The 24,493-nt window shown below is 41.4% G+C and overlaps 1 protein-coding gene across 1 annotated transcript in view; it reads right to left on the minus strand.

Annotated features, from left to right (window-relative positions):
• Positions 1–24,493, minus strand: part of rsrc1 (arginine/serine-rich coiled-coil 1) — a 116,831-nt gene that overhangs the window by 39,269 nt on the left and 53,069 nt on the right. The window contains exon 6 of the mRNA XM_056374343.1: positions 21,213–21,264. Within this exon, the coding sequence (XP_056230318.1) occupies positions 21,213–21,264 (52 nt within the window). The remainder of the gene's footprint in view (positions 1–21,212; positions 21,265–24,493) is intronic.

Genomic DNA, 24,493 nt, shown 5'->3' on the forward strand with positions numbered 1-24,493 from the left:
TGGCCTTGAGATGGTGGTAGGCCTGCACGAAATGAGGAAAATTGTAAGATGACACCGTTTAATTTGGCAATGACTATGTTACTTGTGATAAATAAACACATATTCAAGTGTGCATACAAAGTTTTGCTGAGCAAAGCTGAATTAAGAGCACAGACAAAGGTCACTATCGGTCATCTCCTCCTTCCTACCTCTGCAGCAGGTAATGTTGCTGAGAGGGGGGACGGGGGTTGCTGTCTCAGACTATAGCTATAAGTCTACACACAGACAGTTTTCCTTTCAGCTTGTTTATAACATTTCACTATTAGGTTAACGTTAGCACGCTGCGCTCGTGTAAAACAAACTGCGCTGGATTGAGATGTTGAAAATGTAGCTGTTTAAATCTTGATGAACAGGTGGTGTGATGAAGGACGCTAATTGCTTTTTCACTCGCAAAGGTTGTGATGACACTCTCAGAACTACGACCGTAGTTATTGTCAGCTCTGGTAAAAAGTTCACTCTTTACTGGTCTCCACCGCCACTTCAGTGCTGTCTGCTGTGTGTGTGTGTGTGTGTGTGTGTGTGTGAGGCTGCAGCCCGACACCAAAACGCGGTAGAGAGTTTTTTTTCCCTAGTTCTTTTGGCTTTTTACCTCTTTTGCGATGTGTTTATTGCACATGTTCATATCGCGATGACAATGAAAATAAGATTAATCGGTCAGCACTAGTATTAACATGTTAAATCCGATCACACAGATGAAATCCGATCATCTGGACAACTCTCAGTTCGTCAGTTGACACCTGACTTTAAAATGCTTACGTCTCACTTGACTACTATTGACTACATAAAACCGATATGGCTGAGCTTTGTCAAAATGGTAGCTCACCTTCTAGATAATCATTGTTGGTGTATTTGGCACCAACAGCAACACGTTTATGTATACTCAAAGAGCAAACTGCATTAAATTTAGACCATGTTTTAACTTGTAACCATCTTTCCCACAGTGTAAGGTCATGAGATATGTTATCCTAAATCTTGTTATCTTAGTGTTCGCCGGTATTAGTCTGGCAAATACCTTCTGAGAAACCACTGAGCCTGGCACCTGGAGCATAGAACATCCGGCAAACTACAAGGAGATGCAGTATAACCAGCACTATATTTTGAAAGGGAAATCATGCTTTGTGTTTCTGATCGGCGGCAAAGAAACCCTGGCCAATGCCCAATGACCACGCACAAAGTTAAACTAAAAGTGAGTTGCAGTAAAAGCTTGTTGCCCCTCAGTAATTATTGTTGCTGTAGCCACTTGTCTGTTACTGAAAGCTCCACAAACTCAGACAGAGACAGAGAGCAGCTCTCACTAAGACACAGGAGGCTGCCACTTAGTACAAAGTTAGCTACATCAACTCCACTTGTACTTACATTGTGCCCCAATCTACTTACACTGGCAAATCCTGGGCTTACATTACACTGAAATAAGCGGTGGATATTGGCAGAATGGGCTTACCCAGGCATTGTTCTAACTGGGCTTTTCTGAGGGAATTTTCTGGCCTACTGCTAAAGAAAGACAATATTGAGGACAAAAATAAAGTAGTTGTTGTTGGCCACCATCTTCAGGAGAAGGAGTTCACAGGATTCAGGGGGGTGTTAAGATGATTTGTCGGCCTTTTCTCCTATCAGATCATCTAAAATGTGAGTGATTACACCGGTAATCAGCTGCAAGCCGACACTGGCACGGTCTGTGTTTAACAGATAAAGGGCGAGAGACAGAGTTAAGAATGGGGAGAAAGAGAGAGAGAGAGAGAGAGACCTGTGAGAGAGACAACAGAAACAAGAAGGAGAGGAGGAGGAAGGTGGCAGATTATTTCTCAATATTATCACATGCCAAGATGGCCATTCTCCCTTTCCTTCAGCTTTTCTTTCTCTCTCTCTCATACACTCTTTCTATTCAGAGATCCATTTGTGCACGGCCAAACAAATAGCTGACACTGCCTCATCAAAGCTCTGGATTGGCAGTCCGGGCCAAGTGGGGCTGTTGACAAGCGAGGGCAGTGAAAGCAGAGGAGGAAAGAGCAAGACAGAAAGAGAGACAACAGAAATCCCTGCCGTAATTCCCCAAGCTGTAATCCACTGGGTTTAATGGTGTGTGTGTGTGCGTGGGGATTATACATTTATCATTAACGCTCATCCCTGCTCTCATACTGCTCTGTGTGTGTGTGTGTGTGTGTGTTTGTGTGTGCGCGGAGTAAAGCCAGCTTGTATAGAGGGCCCAACAATGCCGGCTGTAGGATTTAAACCCTCGCTCTCTACCATATAACCACATATCCTGGCCAATTCAGAATAACGACTAGCCTATTCACTGCAGCTGATCCCACCGATTAGTCCTGATCTGGAGACCCCCACCCCCCTCAAACACACACACACACACACACACACACACACACACACACACACACACACACACACACACACACACACACACACACACACACACACACACACACACACACACACACACACACACACACACACACACACACACACACACACACTCCCCCTCAACTCTCCCACTTGTCCCACATACTGTACATTTTTTCAAAGTTGAGGATTCCCTTGTTACTGTGACACGACTCATCTGTTTCCTACTGTTAGAGAACTGGTCCCGGCAGAAGTAATCAAGACTCCCATAAGCTTCTGTAAGTACATAGACTCTATCAACTCATGGTCAAAGGTCATACCTGCTTCAGTAAAACCCTGTCTGGTTTTAACACAAAATGGGGATTTAAAGGTTTGTCACTATTAGGAACGAGATTACACATCTAATTCACTAGTGCAGCTCAACTAATCACAGATATATAGATTGCACAGAGATCACACACATCCTTCCTCTCTCTCTCATACACACACAAGCTAAAGAGGACCAGAGGTTGAGAGTACTGGTGCTGGTATGAGGCGTATTCTCTATAAGTGCATTTGCACCGACAGCAATGACAGGCAATGTCAGCTGGGTTAACCCACATCTGTCCTGTTTCCAAGGCACATCCTCCCCTGGTGGGCATTTCTACATATGGAACATTTTCAGAACAAACGGCTTAACTTACAGTACAGATGCATCAGTATGACACTGAGCAGCAGGCTCATGGCCAAACCATTTGATCAGATACTGAAAAACGTGTTAATTACGATGTGATCTGAGGAGAGGTCAGAGGTCAGTGCGTCAGTATTTATGTATATCATACATACACTCAGTTTCCAGTTTATTAGATACACCTAGCTAAAACTAACACAGTCCACTGCAACAGTCTGAGGTATTGATTCAACTGTATGATCATTTTGGAGGATGTAGCTGTGGTACTGTAGAACTGTTTTGCATTATAGAGAGATGTGTTTCTGATATTCTTCCTGTCCCCACTGATGTAGACAAGGTGGACAAAATAATGGAAACACCTGTTGTATTAGACTCCAGTAGTTTCAGATGTGTAGAAAGTGTAGAAATAATGAAATTCTGATGTGAAATTTGTGTCTGACTGCAGTTATCAGTAACAGGACTACAAAGTAATGAAGATACTTCAGTCACACCTTTTTTTCACGATTAGGCGACATCAGAGTATCAACAGTAGTCTTGTGTGAAACTCGAATTACCACCTCACGGCTATATGCCTCCTCCAACCACTCAAGTTGCAGGAAACATGGTCACAATCTCCCCTTCTGTTCCTGAATTACAGCGTTGAATAATGGCCAGATGTTTTTTTTGCAGAACATTATGATGTCACAGTGAAATTAATCCTTGATCTTTTGACTATAAAATGTCATCACGTCATTATTTTATCCTATATAGACATTCATGTTAAATAATAATTAGTGTATGAATTCTTGAGTTATGTAAAATGTGTTTTATGAGGTCACAGTGACCTTTGACCTTTCACCACCAAATTCTTTAAAGTTATTTTTTTTGGGGCATTTTTGCCTTTATTGTACTAGAGACAGTGAGAGTGAGACAGGAAGGTTGGGGGGAGAGAGAGAGGGGACGACACGTAGCAAAGGGCCGAGGGTCGCATTCAAACCCATGGCCGCTGTGGTTAGGACTTGAGCCTATGTGGTACACTCTCTATCAGATGAGAAACGGGGCGTCCCGACACCACCAAATTCTAATCACTTCATCCTTGAGTCCAAGTGAACTTGGTGCCTAGGGCCACAGCTATCACCGGTGCATCCCTTTGAACGAGTGTACGCCGTTGAACTTGGCTCAACTTTTGTCATAGTGTCATCCAACAAGGTGCCGCACTGGCCAATTAAACAAGTACAAGTGTACATTTCTTTTAGATTACTTTCTAACATGAACACCATATTTTACCTGTGTAACTCTCAATTGCCACAACAAAAGATAACTTTTCTCACAATATAAAACGCTGTGCAGTGTTTTGGCATCTGATACACATTCATACATATCAATCTATTACTCAAACTGGCACCTGAAACAACACTCTTCCACCAAGCAGGCCCTTGCAGTTTTTTTTTATTTGTTTTTAATCGCAGGGCTGTTTTCAGTCTGAACGCCCACTTATTCTGGGAACTTGGTGATATTAAGTTCTACTGTAAAAAAGTTTTCACATGATATCTATGACCGCTAAGCGTTTACTGAATTGTAGACAAGAAAAAAAAAATCTAAATTTTCATTTCTTCAAATTAGGACGATAGCACAACTTGAATAAGAAGTGAAAAACTGTTGAAGACCTGATAAAGATAATTTAATACAAAATGCTGTATTAAATAACTGATTGGATGAAGGTTGTTTAGACCAAAACATTAACTGAAACATGACAGTTTGCATTTGATTCAAGCTGAACTCCTCTGCTTTCCTTTTGAAAATGTTACTTAGTAGGGTTTTTACCAAAAGCAGTTCAATATGTGCATGCCTGTTTTTTTGTGACTTTGCAGGTATGCGACCGTCACTAAAACTCATAGGCCAGTTGTGGAGCTTGAATCTGGCCTCTGGATACATATCCACAAAGCCGCAGATCAAGATAGGTTTATTCTGAGTATGAACAGAGCTGATCGCATCAATCTCTGTGCTGGAGTCTGCAGCCAGGATTGTCTCTGACTTTGTCCATTGGCTCTAAAAAGACATGAATCAAACTGAGAAAGACAGATTAGCCTTTGGTAACAAGGGGATAATGTTCAAGACATCAGAAAAACATACTTTCACCATCAGCAGATACAGGCCCGGACATCTTTCTTTTAAGCTAACACGCACTAATTCATGGCAAACAGACACTCACACAAATGTACATTTACTGAACATGTGTCCTGCAGATGTAGTAGCTATGAAAAAGGCCCTGTTCTGTATGTGTATATGAGTGAGTGAGAGAGAGCGAGGGAGAGAGAGAGAGAGAGAGAGTGAGGGAAACATGCAAAGACAAGAAATACCTGAAGAATGCAAATATATGAGCAGTAGAAAGAAGGGGAATTAAATGAACATTAATTCTCCCACAGCAATTCCCTCTTCTCAGCACGAGGAGATGAAAGAGGAGCAATGTACTTTCTGATATTTATTTCTCCTTAAACACACGGCTGAAGTTCTGCTCTGGGAGACGGGGCCCTGGCTGGGAGGAGACGGGTACCAAGGGGCCCCTTATTGCCTGGTTTACTAATTAGGCAGAAATATGCAAGACTGAGCCAATGGAGGATTAATTAACTGTTTATTTCTCTTCACTCCTCTATTGGAACCACTGGCTTTGGGCTGAGGGATGAAGAAAGAGAGGAAGAAAGGAGATAAGTGTTGGGTGCGGCATCTTGGACAAATGAACAATTTAGATGGGTGTAAATGTGTGTGTGCATGCATGCGTGTGGCCTACTGTAAATAGTGTGTCAGAGCCGCCCTTCTGAAGGAGTGTGGGTGGATGTCTCTGTCATCAGCCCCCTGTGAGCAGTTTGAGTTGTTATGTCTGAGTGTGTATAGTAAATGCAATGCCAAGATTGAATGAAAAGGACATGAAGGAACAGTGAGGGAAAAAGGGAAGTGGAGATGCCGACATTAGAAGACAGAGGACATGAGCAAAGAGAATCAGTATGTGTTGGGTAGAAAATAGAATCACAGCCAGTAGAGATAATTTTACCGGCTGATTTATGTGTTGCCTGCTGCAATGGCAGCGATGGTAGAGTCAAACCGAACAGTGCAAGTGCACACATGTTTGGGTTAATCATGGTTGGAAATTACCTCCTGAAACAGATTGGTAGTCTGTGTGAACATGGAAGTTATTCAGTCCCAAAGCACTAGTGTGAGATGGGTTATAAATAAATAAATAACAATATAGTTTTTGTCCAACCTCCACTTTTTGGCTGTGAAGATGCTGTATAGCAATAGCCAGCATTACTTTTCTAGCTATATGCTATTTGTTGACCTCTTCTTCCTCATATAACATGTTTTTTACAGGATCTCCTGGACATATTTCTTTGTGCAGGAGACTGAGAGTAGGAAATGGTGTAGACAGAAGCATGTAACAGGAGAGAGAGAGAGAGAGAGCAGAGAAATAATAAGCTGCGCGTGTATGTTAGTTGGGGCAGGGTAACAGTGCAATCTGTACAAAATTAGGACTCCATTAGAAGTTTGAAACAACTCATGACTTCCATCTGTTCCTGAACCCTGCAACGTGAGATTGGAGACGACAGGTGTCTAAATGTTTATCAGCCGTGCTGCGTTTATTCCTGTGTCTCTGAGTTAGGAGGAAAAATGACCCACACTAATCTAATTCAAACTAACATTCACTTTGAAAGGTTGCTGGTGTGGCAGGAATGAACACATGCTGTTCAAAACCATTGGAGTCAGTACAGTATGTGCCTTGGCATGTAGAGTTTAACTCTTCAGCCCCATGAGAATAAACACAAATGTAAGCACATGCATGCACACATGCTAAAACATCAATCTTACAGAAGGAGGTCATAATATGTAACAAACACTTAAACAATCAGGGTGTTAAAATATGATGAAGCCCAATTCATTCCAGATTTAAAGTCAGTTAAAAATAAGTCATAAGGTTTTTGTTTTTGGTGCATTTTTGGTTTTAATGTTTTGAAAAAAAACCTTAATTTATTTTTTATAAACAAGTTGTCTGTCCTGAGCTATAAGGCTTTTGTATATTTTTGATATTTTTTTCACACATTTTCATGTGTAACTATTAATATAAGGTGAATAACATCAAGTGCTTCAGAGATTAAACACAAAGCAAGAATAGGCTAAAGATGGAGTGCAAATGTCTATGTTTACACATCTGTTACGACATGGGTAAAACATTTGCCATTTTTCTTGCTGACAACCAGTGCATACAGAGTTTCAATCAAACACTTAATTTGACTGAAGTCTCTGCGTATCTGAACACAGACAACTTACTTAGCTTATTACTCCAACTGTTTTACGTTTTGTTTTATTTCACTACATTTGACTTTTTCCTGTGAAGCACATTGTAAGACCTGGTTTTAAAAGGCACTATAGAAATAAAGATTATTCACTTTTAGGACATATCACACACTGAGGGCTGATTGTGATGGACTCATGGTTGTAATCAGGCACAAGACCAAATATTCTGTAATAAAAAGTGCCTCCACATAAATAACATATGCTGCATATGTCAATCTTGTCAGTTTCCTGGCGTAAGCAGCCTATCCTTTCTATCCTCATTTAAGAACCAGTCAAACAGGCATCTCCAGATCACCAGCAGAGCATAGCCACTTCACGTCTGCACCCATATTATTAATAAATGTTAGTGCAGACAGCAACCATGGAGCGCAGACAGGCTCATTGATTTTAAGTTTCTTTGCTGACTCTTTGTAGTCCTCTGGCAAAGTGACTAGTCACAGAAACATACTGTCAAAAAACATATATATATATATATATATACACACTTTATATATTCACATATGTTTTAAAAGAGCAGTTCATGATTGATTTTATATTAAAATTATTCAAGTAACATCAATATCTAAACTAAAACTAATACAGTTGTAGTCTTTGTTACTGTCGTAAAATATCAGTCTGTGCCGTAACCTGGCTTTATCATGATCTCCATCTGCCACACCAATGTTTTAACCCCTACCTTCTCCTAACCTGTATATCCATACCATTCCCAGATCCATCTCCATATTTCACCTCCGGAGGGAAGCAATCACTCACTGTTGAGGTATTTTACACAGATTTGTTGCCAATTTGTTGCTTTCCAGTGGAAAAAGTAAATGTAATAATGAGGGGGGAGAAATTCATTAAACATGTGTATGAAATACTTTTCAAGTGTGAGAGGAAGATTCATGGGGATGTTCATACGGCGCATAATCATGCCTCCGTCTGCTCAGCCTGCAATGGCATGAAACATTTAATCTGGGATGAACACTTTCTGTCGCTTTCTCTCCCTCTCTTTGGACCCTCTCCCTCTAAACAACCCCCTCCCCCCTTCTACCTTCAATCTTCCTCTCTCTCTCTCTCTCTCTCCTTCTCTCTCGATCTCTCTCTGTGACTGCCAGAAACCACAATCATAAAATTATTAAAATGCTGTTTGGCTGCCATTAATCAGTGGTGGTGATAAATTCTCGTGTGGGAAGTGACAGAGCATTAGTCACATACCTCTTGGCCTCAACAGACAGAGAGTAATGAGCCACGAGCCGGACCGGGTCAATCATAAACTCATCAAATGCGTCATTTAATTTCTTCATTTAGACAAACACAATTTGTTTATGGGAAAGATATCAGGTGTTGTGGAATGAGAAACGGCGCTGAAACGCTGGTACATTAATCAGGGCTTGATTACACGCGACTCTGCGGTTGTTTATCCTAATTTCATTCATTTCCATCAACAAAGCAAACACAGACGAACACAGCCATTAGCGATGGTTGGGGATGGCACAATTACAGCCTCGTATTAAATAAAGTGATGATGAATGGTCCAATACAAACTAAAACAAAGGGGTTTTTATTACTTCAATTCCATCCCAGCCCTCGCCTTCCTGTGTGTGTCTGTGGAGCCTCACTGGTGTGAAACAAGAGAAGAAGCTGTTACAACTTTACTACTAGGGGGAGGCCAGATTGATGAGAGAAGAAATAAAAAAATAAAGAAAAAATAAAAACTTTGAGAGAAGTATTGACTTCTTTGAAATGACAGTTGGTTATACACGATAGCAAAAGACAAGCTTGTACAGTTACATTTCTAATTGACATCAGTGGGTGAGCTTGTTATAGAAGCAGCCAAACCCATGACAGTAACACACAGAAACACACATATACTCCATTTACCTACATGCACACATACACACACACACACATATACACAAACCCTAGAGTAGACTTGCACCCCCACATACACCCCACAGAAGCTGATAAAGATGAAAAAAGTAACAGCAAAGTCTGATATTTTTCTTGATCATGTAAAGCTTCAAGAAGCTAACCACTGTGTTTGCAGCTTGTTGATGCAGTCCAGCAGACAGGCTACAGAACTGCACAGGGTGTCCGTGTTTTTAACCACACCAATGACTGTTAGCCATAACAACATCCAACACTGCCTTAAACAGAGCTGGGAAATTAATCATGCTGAATTGTATAATGTGACATTCATTCCCAACACATTACACAACTGTGGCATTCAACAGTTTGTAAACCTTTACCAAACAAAATGCACAGGCTAAGGTAGTTTCACATGTTAGCAAATCCAGGGAACCGTATAGCAATAAGTTGGACGTTTTGGTAATTACGGTTAAGACCCCATAGGGGGCAAATAAATCACGCAACTCTCGCTGTGGGCATGTCAATGCTCACAAGCTAGCTGGTGGCTTGCATGAAATTGTGCCATGCAGCACTTTGTTTTGTAACCTTTGTAACCCCTGAGACCAGAGAGCAACATGTACCCACAGCAGCTAAACACTAAACTTACTGGCCCCTCACTGCATTGTTTTTTCATTTTACGCTTTCTGGCAAAACACTGCTTTACCGTCAGGCGAATTACACTCTTGTTTACACAAAGTTAACATTTTTTAACTTTCGATTCCTCCTCTTTGGTCACTTTGTAGACCACTCCTGCATCGCGTGGAGCGAGTGTGGTATCATTGTTCTCATTTAACTCTGCAAAAAAAAGTGAACACACATATTGCCCAAAATGTAACCCTATGCCTTTAAGGTGGTCTTGTAGATGAGAAAACTGATCACAGGGGGAGAAAATGTTTCAATTTATTTGTATTTACAAGATTAGTATTTTGTGTCATTCTGATAATTGTTATTATGTGAGGGAATAATGCCTATAATGTCTAATTAATAAGGTCTATTTTCAGTGCATTGTCAATATAGGAAACCAGGTATATTCATACTGTTTTAACTATTTCCACCCTGTGAGTTCAAAACAGTCAACATTTTAACTGACTTTGCTGTGCTTAGAACACAGAGAACATACATTTATATAACTCACACTAATACATCACTCACACAAAAACATTCATGCATCAGTAGTTGCAAAACTACCAAACAAGGCCCTGACCTGCTCAGTTTGGAGTTCAATTTTAGGACACTTTGATGTGTTTTTAGATGGAATCAAACCACCAACCTCGCAATTTCCCTCTCCGCCACCTGAGCAAGTGTCACCCTCAACCCAATACAATTAAATCAGACATTCCCCCATTATTCACATGGAGCGCTGCATGCAATCACAGGCGTTGGGGCCCATATCATTCGTCCCATTTGTCATATTTACATGTGCCATTCCCTGTGGCTCAATCATGCATGGATGTAGTACAACTAATGTTGGTGTTTCTGCTGATAAAAAGGTAAACAGAGAATTATTTCAGACAAAATGAGCGAGTTGCTAACAAGTAAATACTTTATTTTGAGTCTAAGTGACATCAAACAAGCTGTGGAGCTGTTGTTGTCCTTTAAAGCAATTCTACCAATCAATTCAATCACCTGAAGAGCCATCAGAAGAATCCAGTGTGATGAGTGTACGAAGGCCAAGGTTGCTGCAGCAACCCATCCTTGTCCAGCTATAACAGGAACGCTGAACATCCATCCATCCATTTTCTATATCTCCTTATTCCTATTCAGGGTCACTTGGGGGGGGGGGGGGGGGGGGGGGGGGGGGGGGGGGGCAGAAGGCAGGGAAACATCCCGGACATGCTGCCTATCTCTCTAGTGACTATCGCAAACACCCAGACACATATTCACACCTATGAACAATTTGTAATTTTACATGCACCTCACCTGCATGTTTCTGGAGTACGAGAGGAAACCAGAGCATGATGATGTACAGGGAGGCTAAGTCTACTGTAAACTGACGAGATGTTGGCTGATTTAAATCTCAGGCACAAGTTGCGTGCAATTCCAACAGAGGTGATCTTCATTTAACTAATTACGTGGTGACTCAAGTGTGTCCTATTTAAAGAGGGGAATTCTTACATAGACATAAATTGCATATTTGTAATTCATTTAGATCAAATTGTAGAGATCTGTTTACACTTTGACATTAAAATCTTTTTTGTTTTGTGATGATCTGTGTAAAAAAAAAAAAAAAAAAAGCCACATTAAATCTGCTTTGATCCAGTGTTGTGAAACAATACAACATGAGGCAAATATTTGAACTTCCTGTGATCCATGTAACCACGCTGTCCCTTTCAATTTCCACATAAAATTCACTGAGACCAACACCAATGATTAACAACCATGACCACAGCATTAAGGAAAATGCTATTACATTTTTTTGGCATAATTGTGCAGCGCTGGCCTTAACATGAAGAATAGTGTGTCAGAGGGAAGAAATTATTACAACTCATGAAGGCAGGAATGCACAGGTCTACACTTTACTGCAATCCATTTATGTCTACTCCAGGGCCAATCGGACAGCAACATCCATTAAATCCTTGCAGAAATATTTACAAACACACAAACTTAAGAGACGAGGTCCGATCCTGAAAACCACACAATGTCATGGGACAACTTGTTTAAAGATTCACATCTCTTCCCTGCCTTTCTCTTACAAAAGAGCCCGAGCAACTAAATCTTTTCCAGCACTGCCCTCCACATGGTGAGAATTCAATAATACTCTTGTTAGCGGTACTGTACACTGTTTTTACTCTTTCCTTCTCATCTCTCTCTCACTCTGCATTCTTTGCATTCAATCCCCCATCTCCTCCTCCTCCTCCCAAAAAGCCCTGAGCGCCTGCCAGCAGTCCAAGGTAATTAAATTACTTAGCAAAGTTTACTTAACAGTAAATGGTTAGCAAAATTTAAGGTGATTGCAAATTTGCTTTCATTCCACTTCAATGGCTGGCCTGTTTAAGGCTCGTCTGCAAATAATTAGCACATACATTTGCATCAAAATCGTTTATACCATATGTTGCAAAATTATGGAAAGCAGCAAATTAAAAATATTCCTTTTCTGTTATGGAAATGTCTACATGTTGAGAGGAGAGAGAGGGAGAGAGAGAGAAAGACGGAGGGAGGAGGGAATGATATCACCATGTGTCTCCAAACACCGACAACAAGGAGGAGAGAAAAAGGAGGGAGGAGGAAGGAGGGCGCAAAAATGATTCAGTTTGGATTTGAACATACTCATAACGGTCTTTTTCAAGAGCTCACCAGATGCTGTTTGAAATCTGCCCACAGAAGAAAAACAAAGCCTTCTCAATCTCTCACCCTCCCTCTCTCTCTCTCTCTCTCTCTCTCTCTCACAAACACACACATACACAGAATCAGGGAATTTCCTCTAAGTGGCTGACATCCTCTCTCTAGTACAGTATATACTGTTCCCAAAAGCAAGCCAAAGAAAGTTGTACACTAATTTGATGAGTACTTTCGGACCCAAGACATTCAGTCTCAGAAAAAAAGACAACTATTACTGAAATAAGGATAACTGACAACAAAATAAAAACAGAAAAAACACCTACTCATGCATCAAACAGCGAGTGATTTGAGGGCTGCCACTGATCATTATTTTCACAACTAATCGATTCATTGTTTGGTCGATGAAATGCCAGAATATAGTGAAAAATGCCAGACAAGATGTCTTCAGAGGTTTTGTTTTGTCTCACAAACTGTACAAAACGCAAAGATATTCAATTTACAATGAAAAAACTGACAGAGGCAGTAAGTTCTCATGTGGGGGAAGCTGGAGAGTGAATCCCAGAGTGTTTGGCATTACTGTTTACAAAATGTAAATTAAATTATTATTTTATTATCAAAATCAAGGGTGATTCGTTTTCTGTTGACCTGCTTATCTATTAATCAACAATTGTTTCAACTCTAATTGATTCCATTATTTTAATTAGGGCTGCAACTAAGAATTATCTGTATTATTGATCAATCTGTCGATTATTTCCCTGATGAACTGTTAGGTCATAAGATGTATGCATTGAATGGATTCAGTATATTTTTGGCATTTAGGCAGATAGCTGCAGATTTATTTTCCCGTGATCGACTAATTTATTAATTTAGTTGAAATATGTTTCATTGAAGCTCCACTGCCACACAAACACACACACACACACACACACACACACACACACACAAATCCATTGTTCACACCAATACAAGAGAGCACAGAACAGTTAACCTATATGAACATATACACGTAGTGAATATGGTGAAGAGTGAACAATATGACAAAATAAACAGAGAGAATATAAAACTACTACTAAAAGAACAAACAAGCAAATCCAATCCACAGCCCAACCTCTAGACCGATCTCTTAATAGCCGCCTGATAAAGAGTGAGAGTCATCATTCAAGTTGATATAGACTTCCTCCAGAAAAGCCATTAATGGGGGGGAGGGGGTAAAGTTTTCCTGAAATCCTCAAGTTTGTCCCTCAAAGCAAAGCTGATTCTTTCAAGGTGGAGGCTTTCCCATCATTTAGCCAATGTTGTACTGAATGATGTAGCAGTGTTTTGCAGTTCTAGCTATAATTTTAAATGTGAAATTTGCAACACTGTCCTTGTGACACGGCCTGCAGCTAAAGCACTGGAAGGTGGGAGGATGAGAAGGGGGTATCACGAGCTTACTACAGCAAAGAGAAAAACCAAGGCGCAGCAGGACCGGTGTTTATTATACCCATAAAACAAACTCAAAATCAATTGCACATAAACCCCTGATCCATGCAGTCCTAAGGTCACTCAGGCCGTCCCACCATTGACAGACACCTTTGCGCTGAAAGACTTGCTTCTTACTGAAATAAATAAAATCTGTTTCAAACAGATATTTTCTTTAAATTCACATACACCTTCAAAAGCACAAAAATACTTATTTTGAGAGGGTCAGAGCAGCAGCTTGACACAAAGGTCTCTTATTATGAGGTGTGGCTCAGTGACTGAGCTCAACAAACCCATCCATCCATCCATCCATCCATCTATCCATCTCTCTCATATGGAGGTCAGTCAGTCTGCCACCAGTGTCAATCTGGTACTAAGTGACCAGCAGGGGCTGTTTGATAAAAGCTTATTCAGGTACTTGGGTCCTGTGTAACTGGAGGCCTCTCCCTCTCTCCCTCTCTCTCTCTCTCTCTCAGACATAATTACAACTGTTGACTGGAACAGTGAGGTAATGGCACATAAATCCAGCTGATCAATGGTTACAGAGACTAAATTACAGGACGCTCTTGTGCCATTATCCTCCCAAAAGAACAACAGCAGACACATTCCTGCACAGATGCAAAGGGGATTTCTGTTGCACTTGTGTAATTGTTTTGTTTATTTGGATATGTTGGAAGCTATGTAGTTGCAATTTTAGCTTTATGTTTGAATATTTCACACACACACACACACACACACACACACACACACACACACACACACAAAAAAGGAAGCAAAAATTAATGTCAAAATAAATCCCTACAATGCATTGAACCTGAAAGCATCTTAAGTGATAGTAATTTGTTAAGTGAAGGCTTTTGAAAGTGGTGTTGAAAAGTGCTGCAGGATAAATATTTGCAAATCTTCTCTATGGACCAGGCTGTTCTAATCATTAAACTACGTGAGTCATAATTTATTCTGCCTGTTCTGATCTTTGACTGAGCCTTTACTGTTAAATCAGAAAATCTAAATTCAACAGCAGTAATGTAGCAAGACAAACCAGTAAATAAAAAAAATCAATCCCTGACCCTCACAACAAAATAATAATGTTCAGGTTGTTAACCATTTTTTTGGCTCAAAAACCCTCCATTCTCATTACAGCAAAAGCCCTCATTTCAGTTCAAACTGCTCAGAGTGAAGCCGCGTTCTGCTGTTGTTGCCACAATAACACGAGTTATTACTGGGTAATTCCCTTGAGAAAATCCCCTTTGAGATGAAGGTCACCGCTGACTTGTGTTTGTGACGATCACCTTTGTCATGTCACACAAAAAGTGGTGCAACGACCAGAGTGACGGTGATGTGATGAAGACGGATAATGTGTGATAACTGCAACACTGCCTAACAATTCCTGCGCTGTATTCCAGTGATGACCACTAAATCTACAATGAAAGCGCTGAAGGAACAGAGGGAAAATTGTAAGAATGGGAAAGGAGGAAAACAAATTTATAGTGAAAAAAATATTCAGACAGGCCAGGGAATTAAAGATGGAGACTTGGGCCACTTAAAGAACTAGGTCTTGTCTCAGTCTCCTGTCCCCGTCACCTCTTATCCTGGCAGAACAAAAGGCGGCAGCCTCCTAAATGTGGCGCATTAGCCCTTTAGTTCCAGAGGGGGTAAGGTGACACCCTCCATGTATGTGGTCTGTTCGGCACACATCTGTCAGGGCCTAAGGGGGTGGGCTGGGACAGTGGGAGGGACAACGGGAACTGGAAGCACAAGGAAGAAGAAGCGGAGAGCAAGAGAGAAAAGGTTTGTGCGTGTGTGTGTGTGTGTGTGTGTGTGTGTGTGTGTGTGTGTGAGTGTCTTCAGGACCCCTACTGTGACAGAGAAGCCTAATACCCCTTATTTACTGTGGAAGAATTAGTCCTATCGCATGATACTGCTAAGCTTGGCTGATCACGCCCCCCTTCGCCTCTTTATGACTGTCACTCAATCAGAGAGCAGATATAAACGGACAGAAAAAACATATAAACAGACACACTGCTACAGACATGCTCATAAACCATCATAGACTTGCAGAAAAGACACAGACACATGTCTGGCAAGCTTTAAAATATAGTTAAACTGGGTTGGTTGTTCTGGTGAGCCAGTGGTCTATGATACTGTACACATTGTGTAACGGTAACATTCCCAATACAATTTTCATTCTTCTCCCTTTTCAACCATTATTTAAAAAAGAATGTAGGATAGATAACATTTGCACAAAAAAAACCCTGGATTCAAAATTTTTTTAGTTGGTTTGTTTGTTTCCCCTAACTTTTAAATTGACCTTTATACCTGGTTTGGCCTTTTTAAACTGAATTAATAGATCTGTAACACAGATTAAATAGAGGTAGCACATCTTGCCACTACAGCATTACTGATATAAAGAGTACTTAAACACCGCTGCTTTGCTGAGGCTTTCCCAAATTTGAAATGTATTTTTGCAAAATATAATAAATACTTGTACATGCTCAGAAAATATGTTAGGAGAGAGAAGTAGTGTAAATGTGCCATATTAATCTAGTTTAAAAGCTACAAAAAACAGTGAAAAACAGTGTGTAGCTTCAGTGATAAAGCAAATACTGAGTTGTTCAACATTATTACAATCATACAGATTAGAAGTCCAAATAAAAAAATTTCTTCCTACCAACTCCAACCAGATGTCAAACTGTCAAACCGACAGAAAAAGTTAATTCACACCAGTGGGCCCCTGCCAAGTTCAAGCCTCTGATGAGATCTTAAGGACTGTTTGTTTTGCTGCTGTCAAAGGTTCAAATGGGGAGAAGACGGAGGTTTTGATGACCCTTGGCCCCTCAGGTCCTTAGTGGGTGTTCTGCAAACACTCCCTATTGATGTGTGGATAAGGAGAGGCCCGCTGCCGCGCACAGTGCTCATGCTCATTTGAGTGGAAATGGACACCGCTATGAAAAGAGCCAAGAACCAAGCAAGTGGCTGAAAAGGATAGAGTATAATACACATGTAAGGGTGTCATGGTTGCTGTGTGTGGTGTGTGGTGTGTGTGTGTGTGTGTGTGTGTGTGTGTGTGTTGTGTGTGTGTGTGTGTGTGTGTGTGTGTGTGTGTGTGTGTGATTGAATTTTCGTTTGTGAGTGCATTGGTTTTCAAAGTAGGAGAACTTCTACAGTACATGAATATTTGTGATGTATTTGAATATCGAGTATCGAGCGCACAACACCGGTACAGAATAACAAGAAAAGTGTACTAGTGAAAGAAGTTTTTCTGTAGCTGCTCCTCTCCTAAGTTGAGAACAGAAAGGAGAACGAGAGCAGAACCAAACATACTAAGGATGGGACACCAGTAGGGATGTCACGAGAACAGATACTTTGGTACAAAGTTGATGCAAAAATTCTGAAAATGTGACAGTACTTGTTTTTCTACAGTACCGTAGGTACCAAACATGTACAGTAGATGTGATTAACACTGTACTGACGACGGCAGTATAATAACCCTACAAGCGTCCTAGTCTGACATCAAAACTTAAAGAGAAGAAGAAGGCAGGCACAGTAAACAATAACAACAACACGTGGAATGGCAGCAGCAAGTGCAGCAACAGGTCCTAAAAATCATGCCAAGATCAGCAGGGACAAGTTATAGACGACCAAAAGCCAGTATACAAACTTTTAAAATGAATACTTATGACTGTCTGTCACCTTGTTAGTCAGTTTAAACTACCGCTTGCGCACTGATTATATGGAGGTGTGTGCATGTGTTTTAGCACACTGTGTGTTCACCAGCCTCTGTTGTTTTCTGTGTTTTTGCTGTGCTGTTGAATTTAGTGATGGGAATCATAATTTCATTGGTGTTGGCACCGACTGCCAAAGGTCTGGTATCATGACATTCCTAGACACCGCTGCTTTTCACCATGAAATACAATAATACTGTCTCAGCAAAATCCAGCCAAACCTCCTCTTTCATAATAACCTGTGCAGGACATCTCCCTGCAACCTGGCCAGAGCATCAAGGTACCCCAAGTGGGGACAAGCAGTAAAACAAAAATGAACTGATCATGGAAATGAAAGAATAAGTAAAGAAATGATCCTAATACGTAGCAAACACCGAATGAATGACAAATACTTTAATTAATATCTTAATTTAAAATGTCCATATTATATGTATTTTATAGATATTATGACAATATATTTATTTTATTAATATAAAAGTAACAAGAATTATTAATGTTACAAATAATGGAATTGTGAAAAATTTATTTTTATTGATGAAATTAATAAATTAGTTTGTCTTGGAAATATGGGTGTAGTGTGTGTGTGTGTGTGTGTGTGTGTGTGTGTGTGTGTGTGTGTGTGTGTGTGTGTATGTGTGTCTGCGTGTGTGTGCATGATATGTAGGCCAAGCAGGAAGTGACCCATAAACATATCCATCCAGCTCTTTCATTGGGGGCCAGTGTTGCCCTTCTCCTCTCACCTCCTCATCCCACTCCACACACACACACACACACACACACACACAACACACACACACACACGAACAGGAACACACACACACACACACACCACACACACACACACACACACGAACAGGAACACACACACACACACACACACACACACACACACACACGAACAGGAACACACACACACACACACACACACAACACACACACACACACACACACACACACACTCACACTCAAAGCCCCCAGTGAGCGCTAAGCAGGCCAGCGGGCCAGCCGAGGGGGCTCATTACAGGTCCACAGAGCCCCCCAACACAAAGGCCTGAGCCGCTTTAGCCATGGGATGATCTGCTCTCTACTGACTAGAGAGAGTCCATAGACGGACAAAAGGAGGGAGAGAGGGAGGGGATGGGAGAGAAAGAGGTAGCAGAGAGCAGAGAAGAGGAGAGGAGAGCCGCGGGCTTTAAGGATGTCAGGAGACCCCGAGAGAGAAAGCCTGGCGGGCGCTCAGAGAGGAACGGAGGGAAGGAGGAGGAGGAGGAGGAGGCTTAAGCTCCACGGCCACGTCAGGACATTAACATTCACACAACCTCCCAACATCTGCTGCTTCCTTCTCGCCCTCCATCCCTCCCTCTTTCCATCCCTATCTCACTCTGTCCGCTAACAACCCTGGAACAAAGACAGTAGGACAGAGAGTGAGGGGACAGATAGACAGAGAGGGACAACAGAAAAGAAAATGTAGGAAATAAGTAGAGATGTGAGACTGATGATTTTATAAGCTTTAGGAGCAAGGTACTTAGCAGCCGCAGGTCAGAGGACTTGAGAAAAAAAATATCCCAAATATTTGTAATTATTCAAACATGATTTAAATTAGCAGGAGCATTCAATGATTACTCAGAAAAATGAGGAAAGGTAACAGAAAACAAAGCAGAAAGAAAATGATAAATCAGTCCGATTACCTAATGAAAACTGCTTTATCAAGTTCAAATCTGTTGTCCATTTGTATTTTACTGTAAGCGATATGATCACGGGCACCCGAAGGCCTGATACAGTCCAGCCCGGGTTCTCTGGTGAAGAGAATCTTTGACTGAGCCATAAACCTGTTCTTTTGGAAGCCTCCAGGAAAGAGAGGAAAACCAGAGACATGTCCAGCACATTAAACCCTCTCCTCTAGCCCTGCGTCTGGCCCTGGGCCTGTGTCTGCACCAGTCTGGCCCACTGCACTCAAAGCCACATGCTCAATTTAATGATGCCTCACCACTATTAGTACAACATTAGCCTTGAGGTGGCAGGGCAGGGAGTGTAGGGTGTCTGACATACATTAGAAAAAATATTTGAGCAAAGAAAAACTTCCATTTTTCTAAAGTGATTGTAAAACAAAAGTTTAATTGTCCCCACTCCAAAAAAAATCGAAAATTCCCACATTCCCACAACTATGTAGAGTCGATTCAAAGTATGATGAAATATGTAAAATATGCTTCAAAAAGTTCATATCAATGAAATCACAGGAGGGGACTGCAGTTGTTCTTTGGGCTACAGTACGGCTGAACAAGTCTTAAGTGTGGTAAATACTGTGGCTGCTGGGTGCTTTATAGATGATGTATAGATGCCTGGTTCTTTCATATATTTCCTGTGGTGAAATTAGAGCCCTGTTCTGAAGTCCTGGGCCATGTATGTGTGTGTGTGTGTGTGTGTGTGTGTGTGTGTGTGTGTGTGTGTGTGCGTGTGTGTGTGTGTGCATGACTGTAAACATGAAGACATCTTTCTCCACAGTCAATCTCTGCCTGTCACATCTGGCTCGCAACTCTACCCCTCGAATACACACTGGAATATATACACCGCGTGCATGGTGACATCTATGACTTATGTACTGGGAGGAGTGTTTGAAATTAAGCTGCAGTGAATATGGGCCCAGAAGCACTCAAAGCGGAGATTGTGTGTATGTATTTCTGTGTGTGTGTGTGTGTGTGTGAGAGATTGTAGTGGTGTGAACAGGGAGGGGTGCTGAGAGTCTGGGAAAACAACCATGAAACCCATCCAGGTCCACAGTGGAGTGTACATATGAGACTGTGGCTCATATATATATATATATATATATATATATATATATATATATATATATATATATATATATCTTGATATCTACACGTTTTTGTAAGTGGCTTTCCAATTAAATTTCTCTAAATGAACCAGGCCTTTAACTTTAACATTTGGAGTATTTGTGTAAAAATCATCACTGGAACATTGTACACATTGCGTACGGCTCTGGTGTTAGGCTGCGCTGTTTCATGGACAGAGTCACTACTAGTTTTAAATGTCTACATTGCGCAAAACTGGACAAGCTTCCAGTCATCTATATGCATAAATGTTGCTATTTTTACAAATATATTTACATTGTGTATACTTGCTGTCGTGCATGTTTATGAATGAAAGCACATGTAGTTAAAGAAATTGTGTTGGATCGACAGACCAACCAACACTGTCATCCCTAGAGCTAGAGTATGCGACTAGCATGACTAAAAAGGTATACTGACAGAAAAGACCCAATTCTGGCTAGAAAATAAGTGATTTTGCACAGTGATGCAGACTACAGACTGAGGCTACTTTACACAATATTCTCTCACACCACCTGCACGTTAGGATCCATGAATGAGTGAGTAACCACAAACTGGTAAGTATCAAGACCCCTGGCACTTTTTCTGAAGCCCACTGTGACATAAAAGACAGAATTATCATCCACTTACCTGCAGCCTGCAGGACCATATGCATTCGAACTTTAGCTTGTTCTGATGGAGTCTGCAGGAGACCGACAAAGATAAAATAAAACAGAAAATTAGTGATAAATAATAATGCAATATACTTATCCCTCCTACACAGAGTTTCTTATTTTTTCTTGGTCAGAGGTGAGGGGCAGCTTCAGAATAGGGTCTAGAGCTGGTAGGGGCTCAGTGTGTTGCTTAAGGCCACATTAAGCAGGATAGCCACTTGTTAACTCAGACGCTTTCCAAATCGTCCTCTTAAAGGATGATCTACCTGTTAACATTGCCACCCTAGTGCCTGAGAAATCACAAAGCACAGTTCATGACGGGACAGTCAGCCTCCACACTAACACAACTTTATCTATGTAATCTAGCTCTAAAACTGTTGCGTCCCTTAGGCTGAAATATATTTTATCCATGATAATCTTTAACTGCAACCATTAGAGCGAATGTTCCCTTAAACTGTCCTCATGGAGCACCGGGGGACAACTTCACCAAGCTGCTAGTCTAGTCGTCTCTAAAAACCCTGCTAGTAAAAAACAGAAAGCAACAACATCTCTCACACACCAGGGAGAATCAATGAGGAAGAGATGAAGAGAAATTTAGAGGCAAAGAGTGAGAGAGTGAGAGAGAGAGACAGAGAGAGAAGGGAGAGGAGAAGAGAGAAAACAAAAGCTGCTGTAACAAGTCTTTAGAGAGTTGGATAAGAGGGCACAGAGAGCACATTTTACAAAGATCACAGCCAAAGACTCAACATATTCCCCTTCCCATCCTGTGTGTGTGTGTGTGTGTGTGTGTGTGTGTGTGTGTGTGTGTGTGTGTGTGTGTATGCATCAGAAACGCTTAGCGGGCATGAACAGGGGGAGGGCCTTGTGCTTTGACAGCTGTATTGGGAGGTGCAGCCCTTTTTCCTGACATGCCCTCAAAAGGGCCTTGCTGTAATTCCAATATCACTGCTATTAGATTTGAGGGTCTTAATTGTCAAGGAAGAATGATGGCTACGACAGGGCGTGGAGCTATAAAAGGCGAGCACGCTGCAGATTGCTCTCGGAGGTTTTTCGGCGCTGCCGTGGCACGGCGGACCTCGTTACCATGCAGCGGCGGAGACTGTGTGTAGGATTAGAGAGAAATTAAATGCTAATGGGGATGGGATCTGAATCGGCTGCCTGGGAGCATCATTTAGACGACAGGGCCGGGGCGTCGCTGACAGGCAGCGCTTCCTCCTCCCTCCTCCTCCTCCACCAGAGATAACCCGGCTCTTCCTCCCACCATTCCTTCTCCTGGCTCCCCACCCACAGCAAAAAATCTGATTTATCAAACTGTAAACTTGTCACTTTGTAAAAACGTCACTTTTCGGTGGCAGTCAGGGAAATATAATGACCCCCTTTAATGTAGCGATGTCAGGGTGCTGTATCCTAGATGGAACGCACATCAAGGCACTGCACAGACACAGACTGACACACACTTAATGCAACATGGATATGTGTGTGTGTGTGTGTGTGTGTGTGTGTGTGTGTGTGTGTGTGTGTGCATGTGAGTGTGTGTGCACGTATCCCCTGTAGCAGGTGACATAATGGATCACACTCATACTGACTCTCAATGCTCGACAGCTGAAATTACCAATCACTATTATGTCGGAGAAGAGGAAGAAAACTTGAGGCCTTCACCCACACACAGACGTATACACACACACACTTTCTATTCCCCTTCATGAAGAACTGATTCAGGCACATTTCAGTCTATTTTTCTTGCTTTTTGGCATCTTTGCCTTTACGTGAACAGTCTTACAGCAAATGGAGGGATTACATGCCACAAAATAAATGTCCTGAGTAGGATTTGAACCCATTTAAATGGTACTAGGCTTAGCCTGCTAAACAATTAGAACGACAGGGAAATCAGTCTTGGTACGACGAGTCATTTAAAGCAATAACACATCACAGCTTAACTAACCTGTGTGTGCACAATCATCTTAGTTACAGTTTATTACAACGCCCCCTCAATAATTACATTAGCATTTGTTTACATTGGCCTTGAGGCATGTGTAAGGCCATGCATCCTGAATGCGCACACGCACACGCACACACACGCGCACACGCGCACACACACACACTCACACACACACACACACACACACACACACACACACACACACACACACACTCACACACACACACACACACACACACACACACACACACACACACACACACACACACACACACACACACACACACACACACACACACAGCTCCCTGCTCTTGAAGGGTAATAAGACACTGAATCACATAAGACAGGATACTGCTGCTGTGTTGTCTGTTGCTGTTGAAACTTTCAACCAACTTTTTTTTCTTACAACACTAATCATTGACGTCAAAGCAGTTATTTTCCTTTCACCTGTAAATAGAAAAACTCCTGCCCTAACGTTTTATTAGGGTGTATTGCAGTAGTTTTGTGCAATGTCTGATTCTGCATTTAATTAGCCTTTTAAGGCTGCAACTAACGATTATTATCGATTAATCTGCAGATGATCTTTTCAACTAATCGATTAGATTAATCCTTTTGTTTATAAAATGTCAGTAAATAGTAAATAAATCCTGATGTGATTTTTTTTGAACGACCAGACGGTCCGAAACCAAAAACATATTCAGTTTACTAAACTTATTCTTTGATTTTTCTGCTTAAATAATTACAAAAATAATTATTTGGTTATCGAAACAGTTGTCAATGTTCTGTCAATTGATTAAGTTAATGAACTAGGTTAATGAACTAAGCATTACAGCTCTATACTCTTTAAATAAATGCAGAAAAGAGAGAGAGAAAAAAATCAGGGCAAGTGTGCACTTCCTGCCTACAGAACTAAATGGACGCTGAGACAGGTTAATTAATTTCTAATTATCGACACAAGTAATGTAAAAGGTACTCACAAGTCAGCTCTCAACTAAGCAAACATAATGACACACAACCCACACACAAGTACACAGATGACATTTCATGTTTTTGCTTCCCAACAAACTCTATTTTTCACTCTAATTTGCACATGCACGCCCGCTTCCTCTGTGTGTAATTCATTAGTAAACAATAAAAAGGCGTTAATTGTGCTCCCCAGAGGCAGATCTGCGTTCCCCCCACTGGGAGAGAGGCGCCCGCTGCATCTGAAGTGGCTTCGCCCCACAATTAGAAGCGTGCCTTTTCGACACACACAAACAAACATGAGACACCAGGAGGAGGACTCTGTGTGTGTGTGCGCGCGTGTGTGCGTGCGTGTG

This window comes from Seriola aureovittata, chromosome 4 (genome assembly GCF_021018895.1).
Source record: "Seriola aureovittata isolate HTS-2021-v1 ecotype China chromosome 4, ASM2101889v1, whole genome shotgun sequence".
Lineage (NCBI taxonomy): Eukaryota > Metazoa > Chordata > Actinopteri > Carangiformes > Carangidae > Seriola > Seriola aureovittata.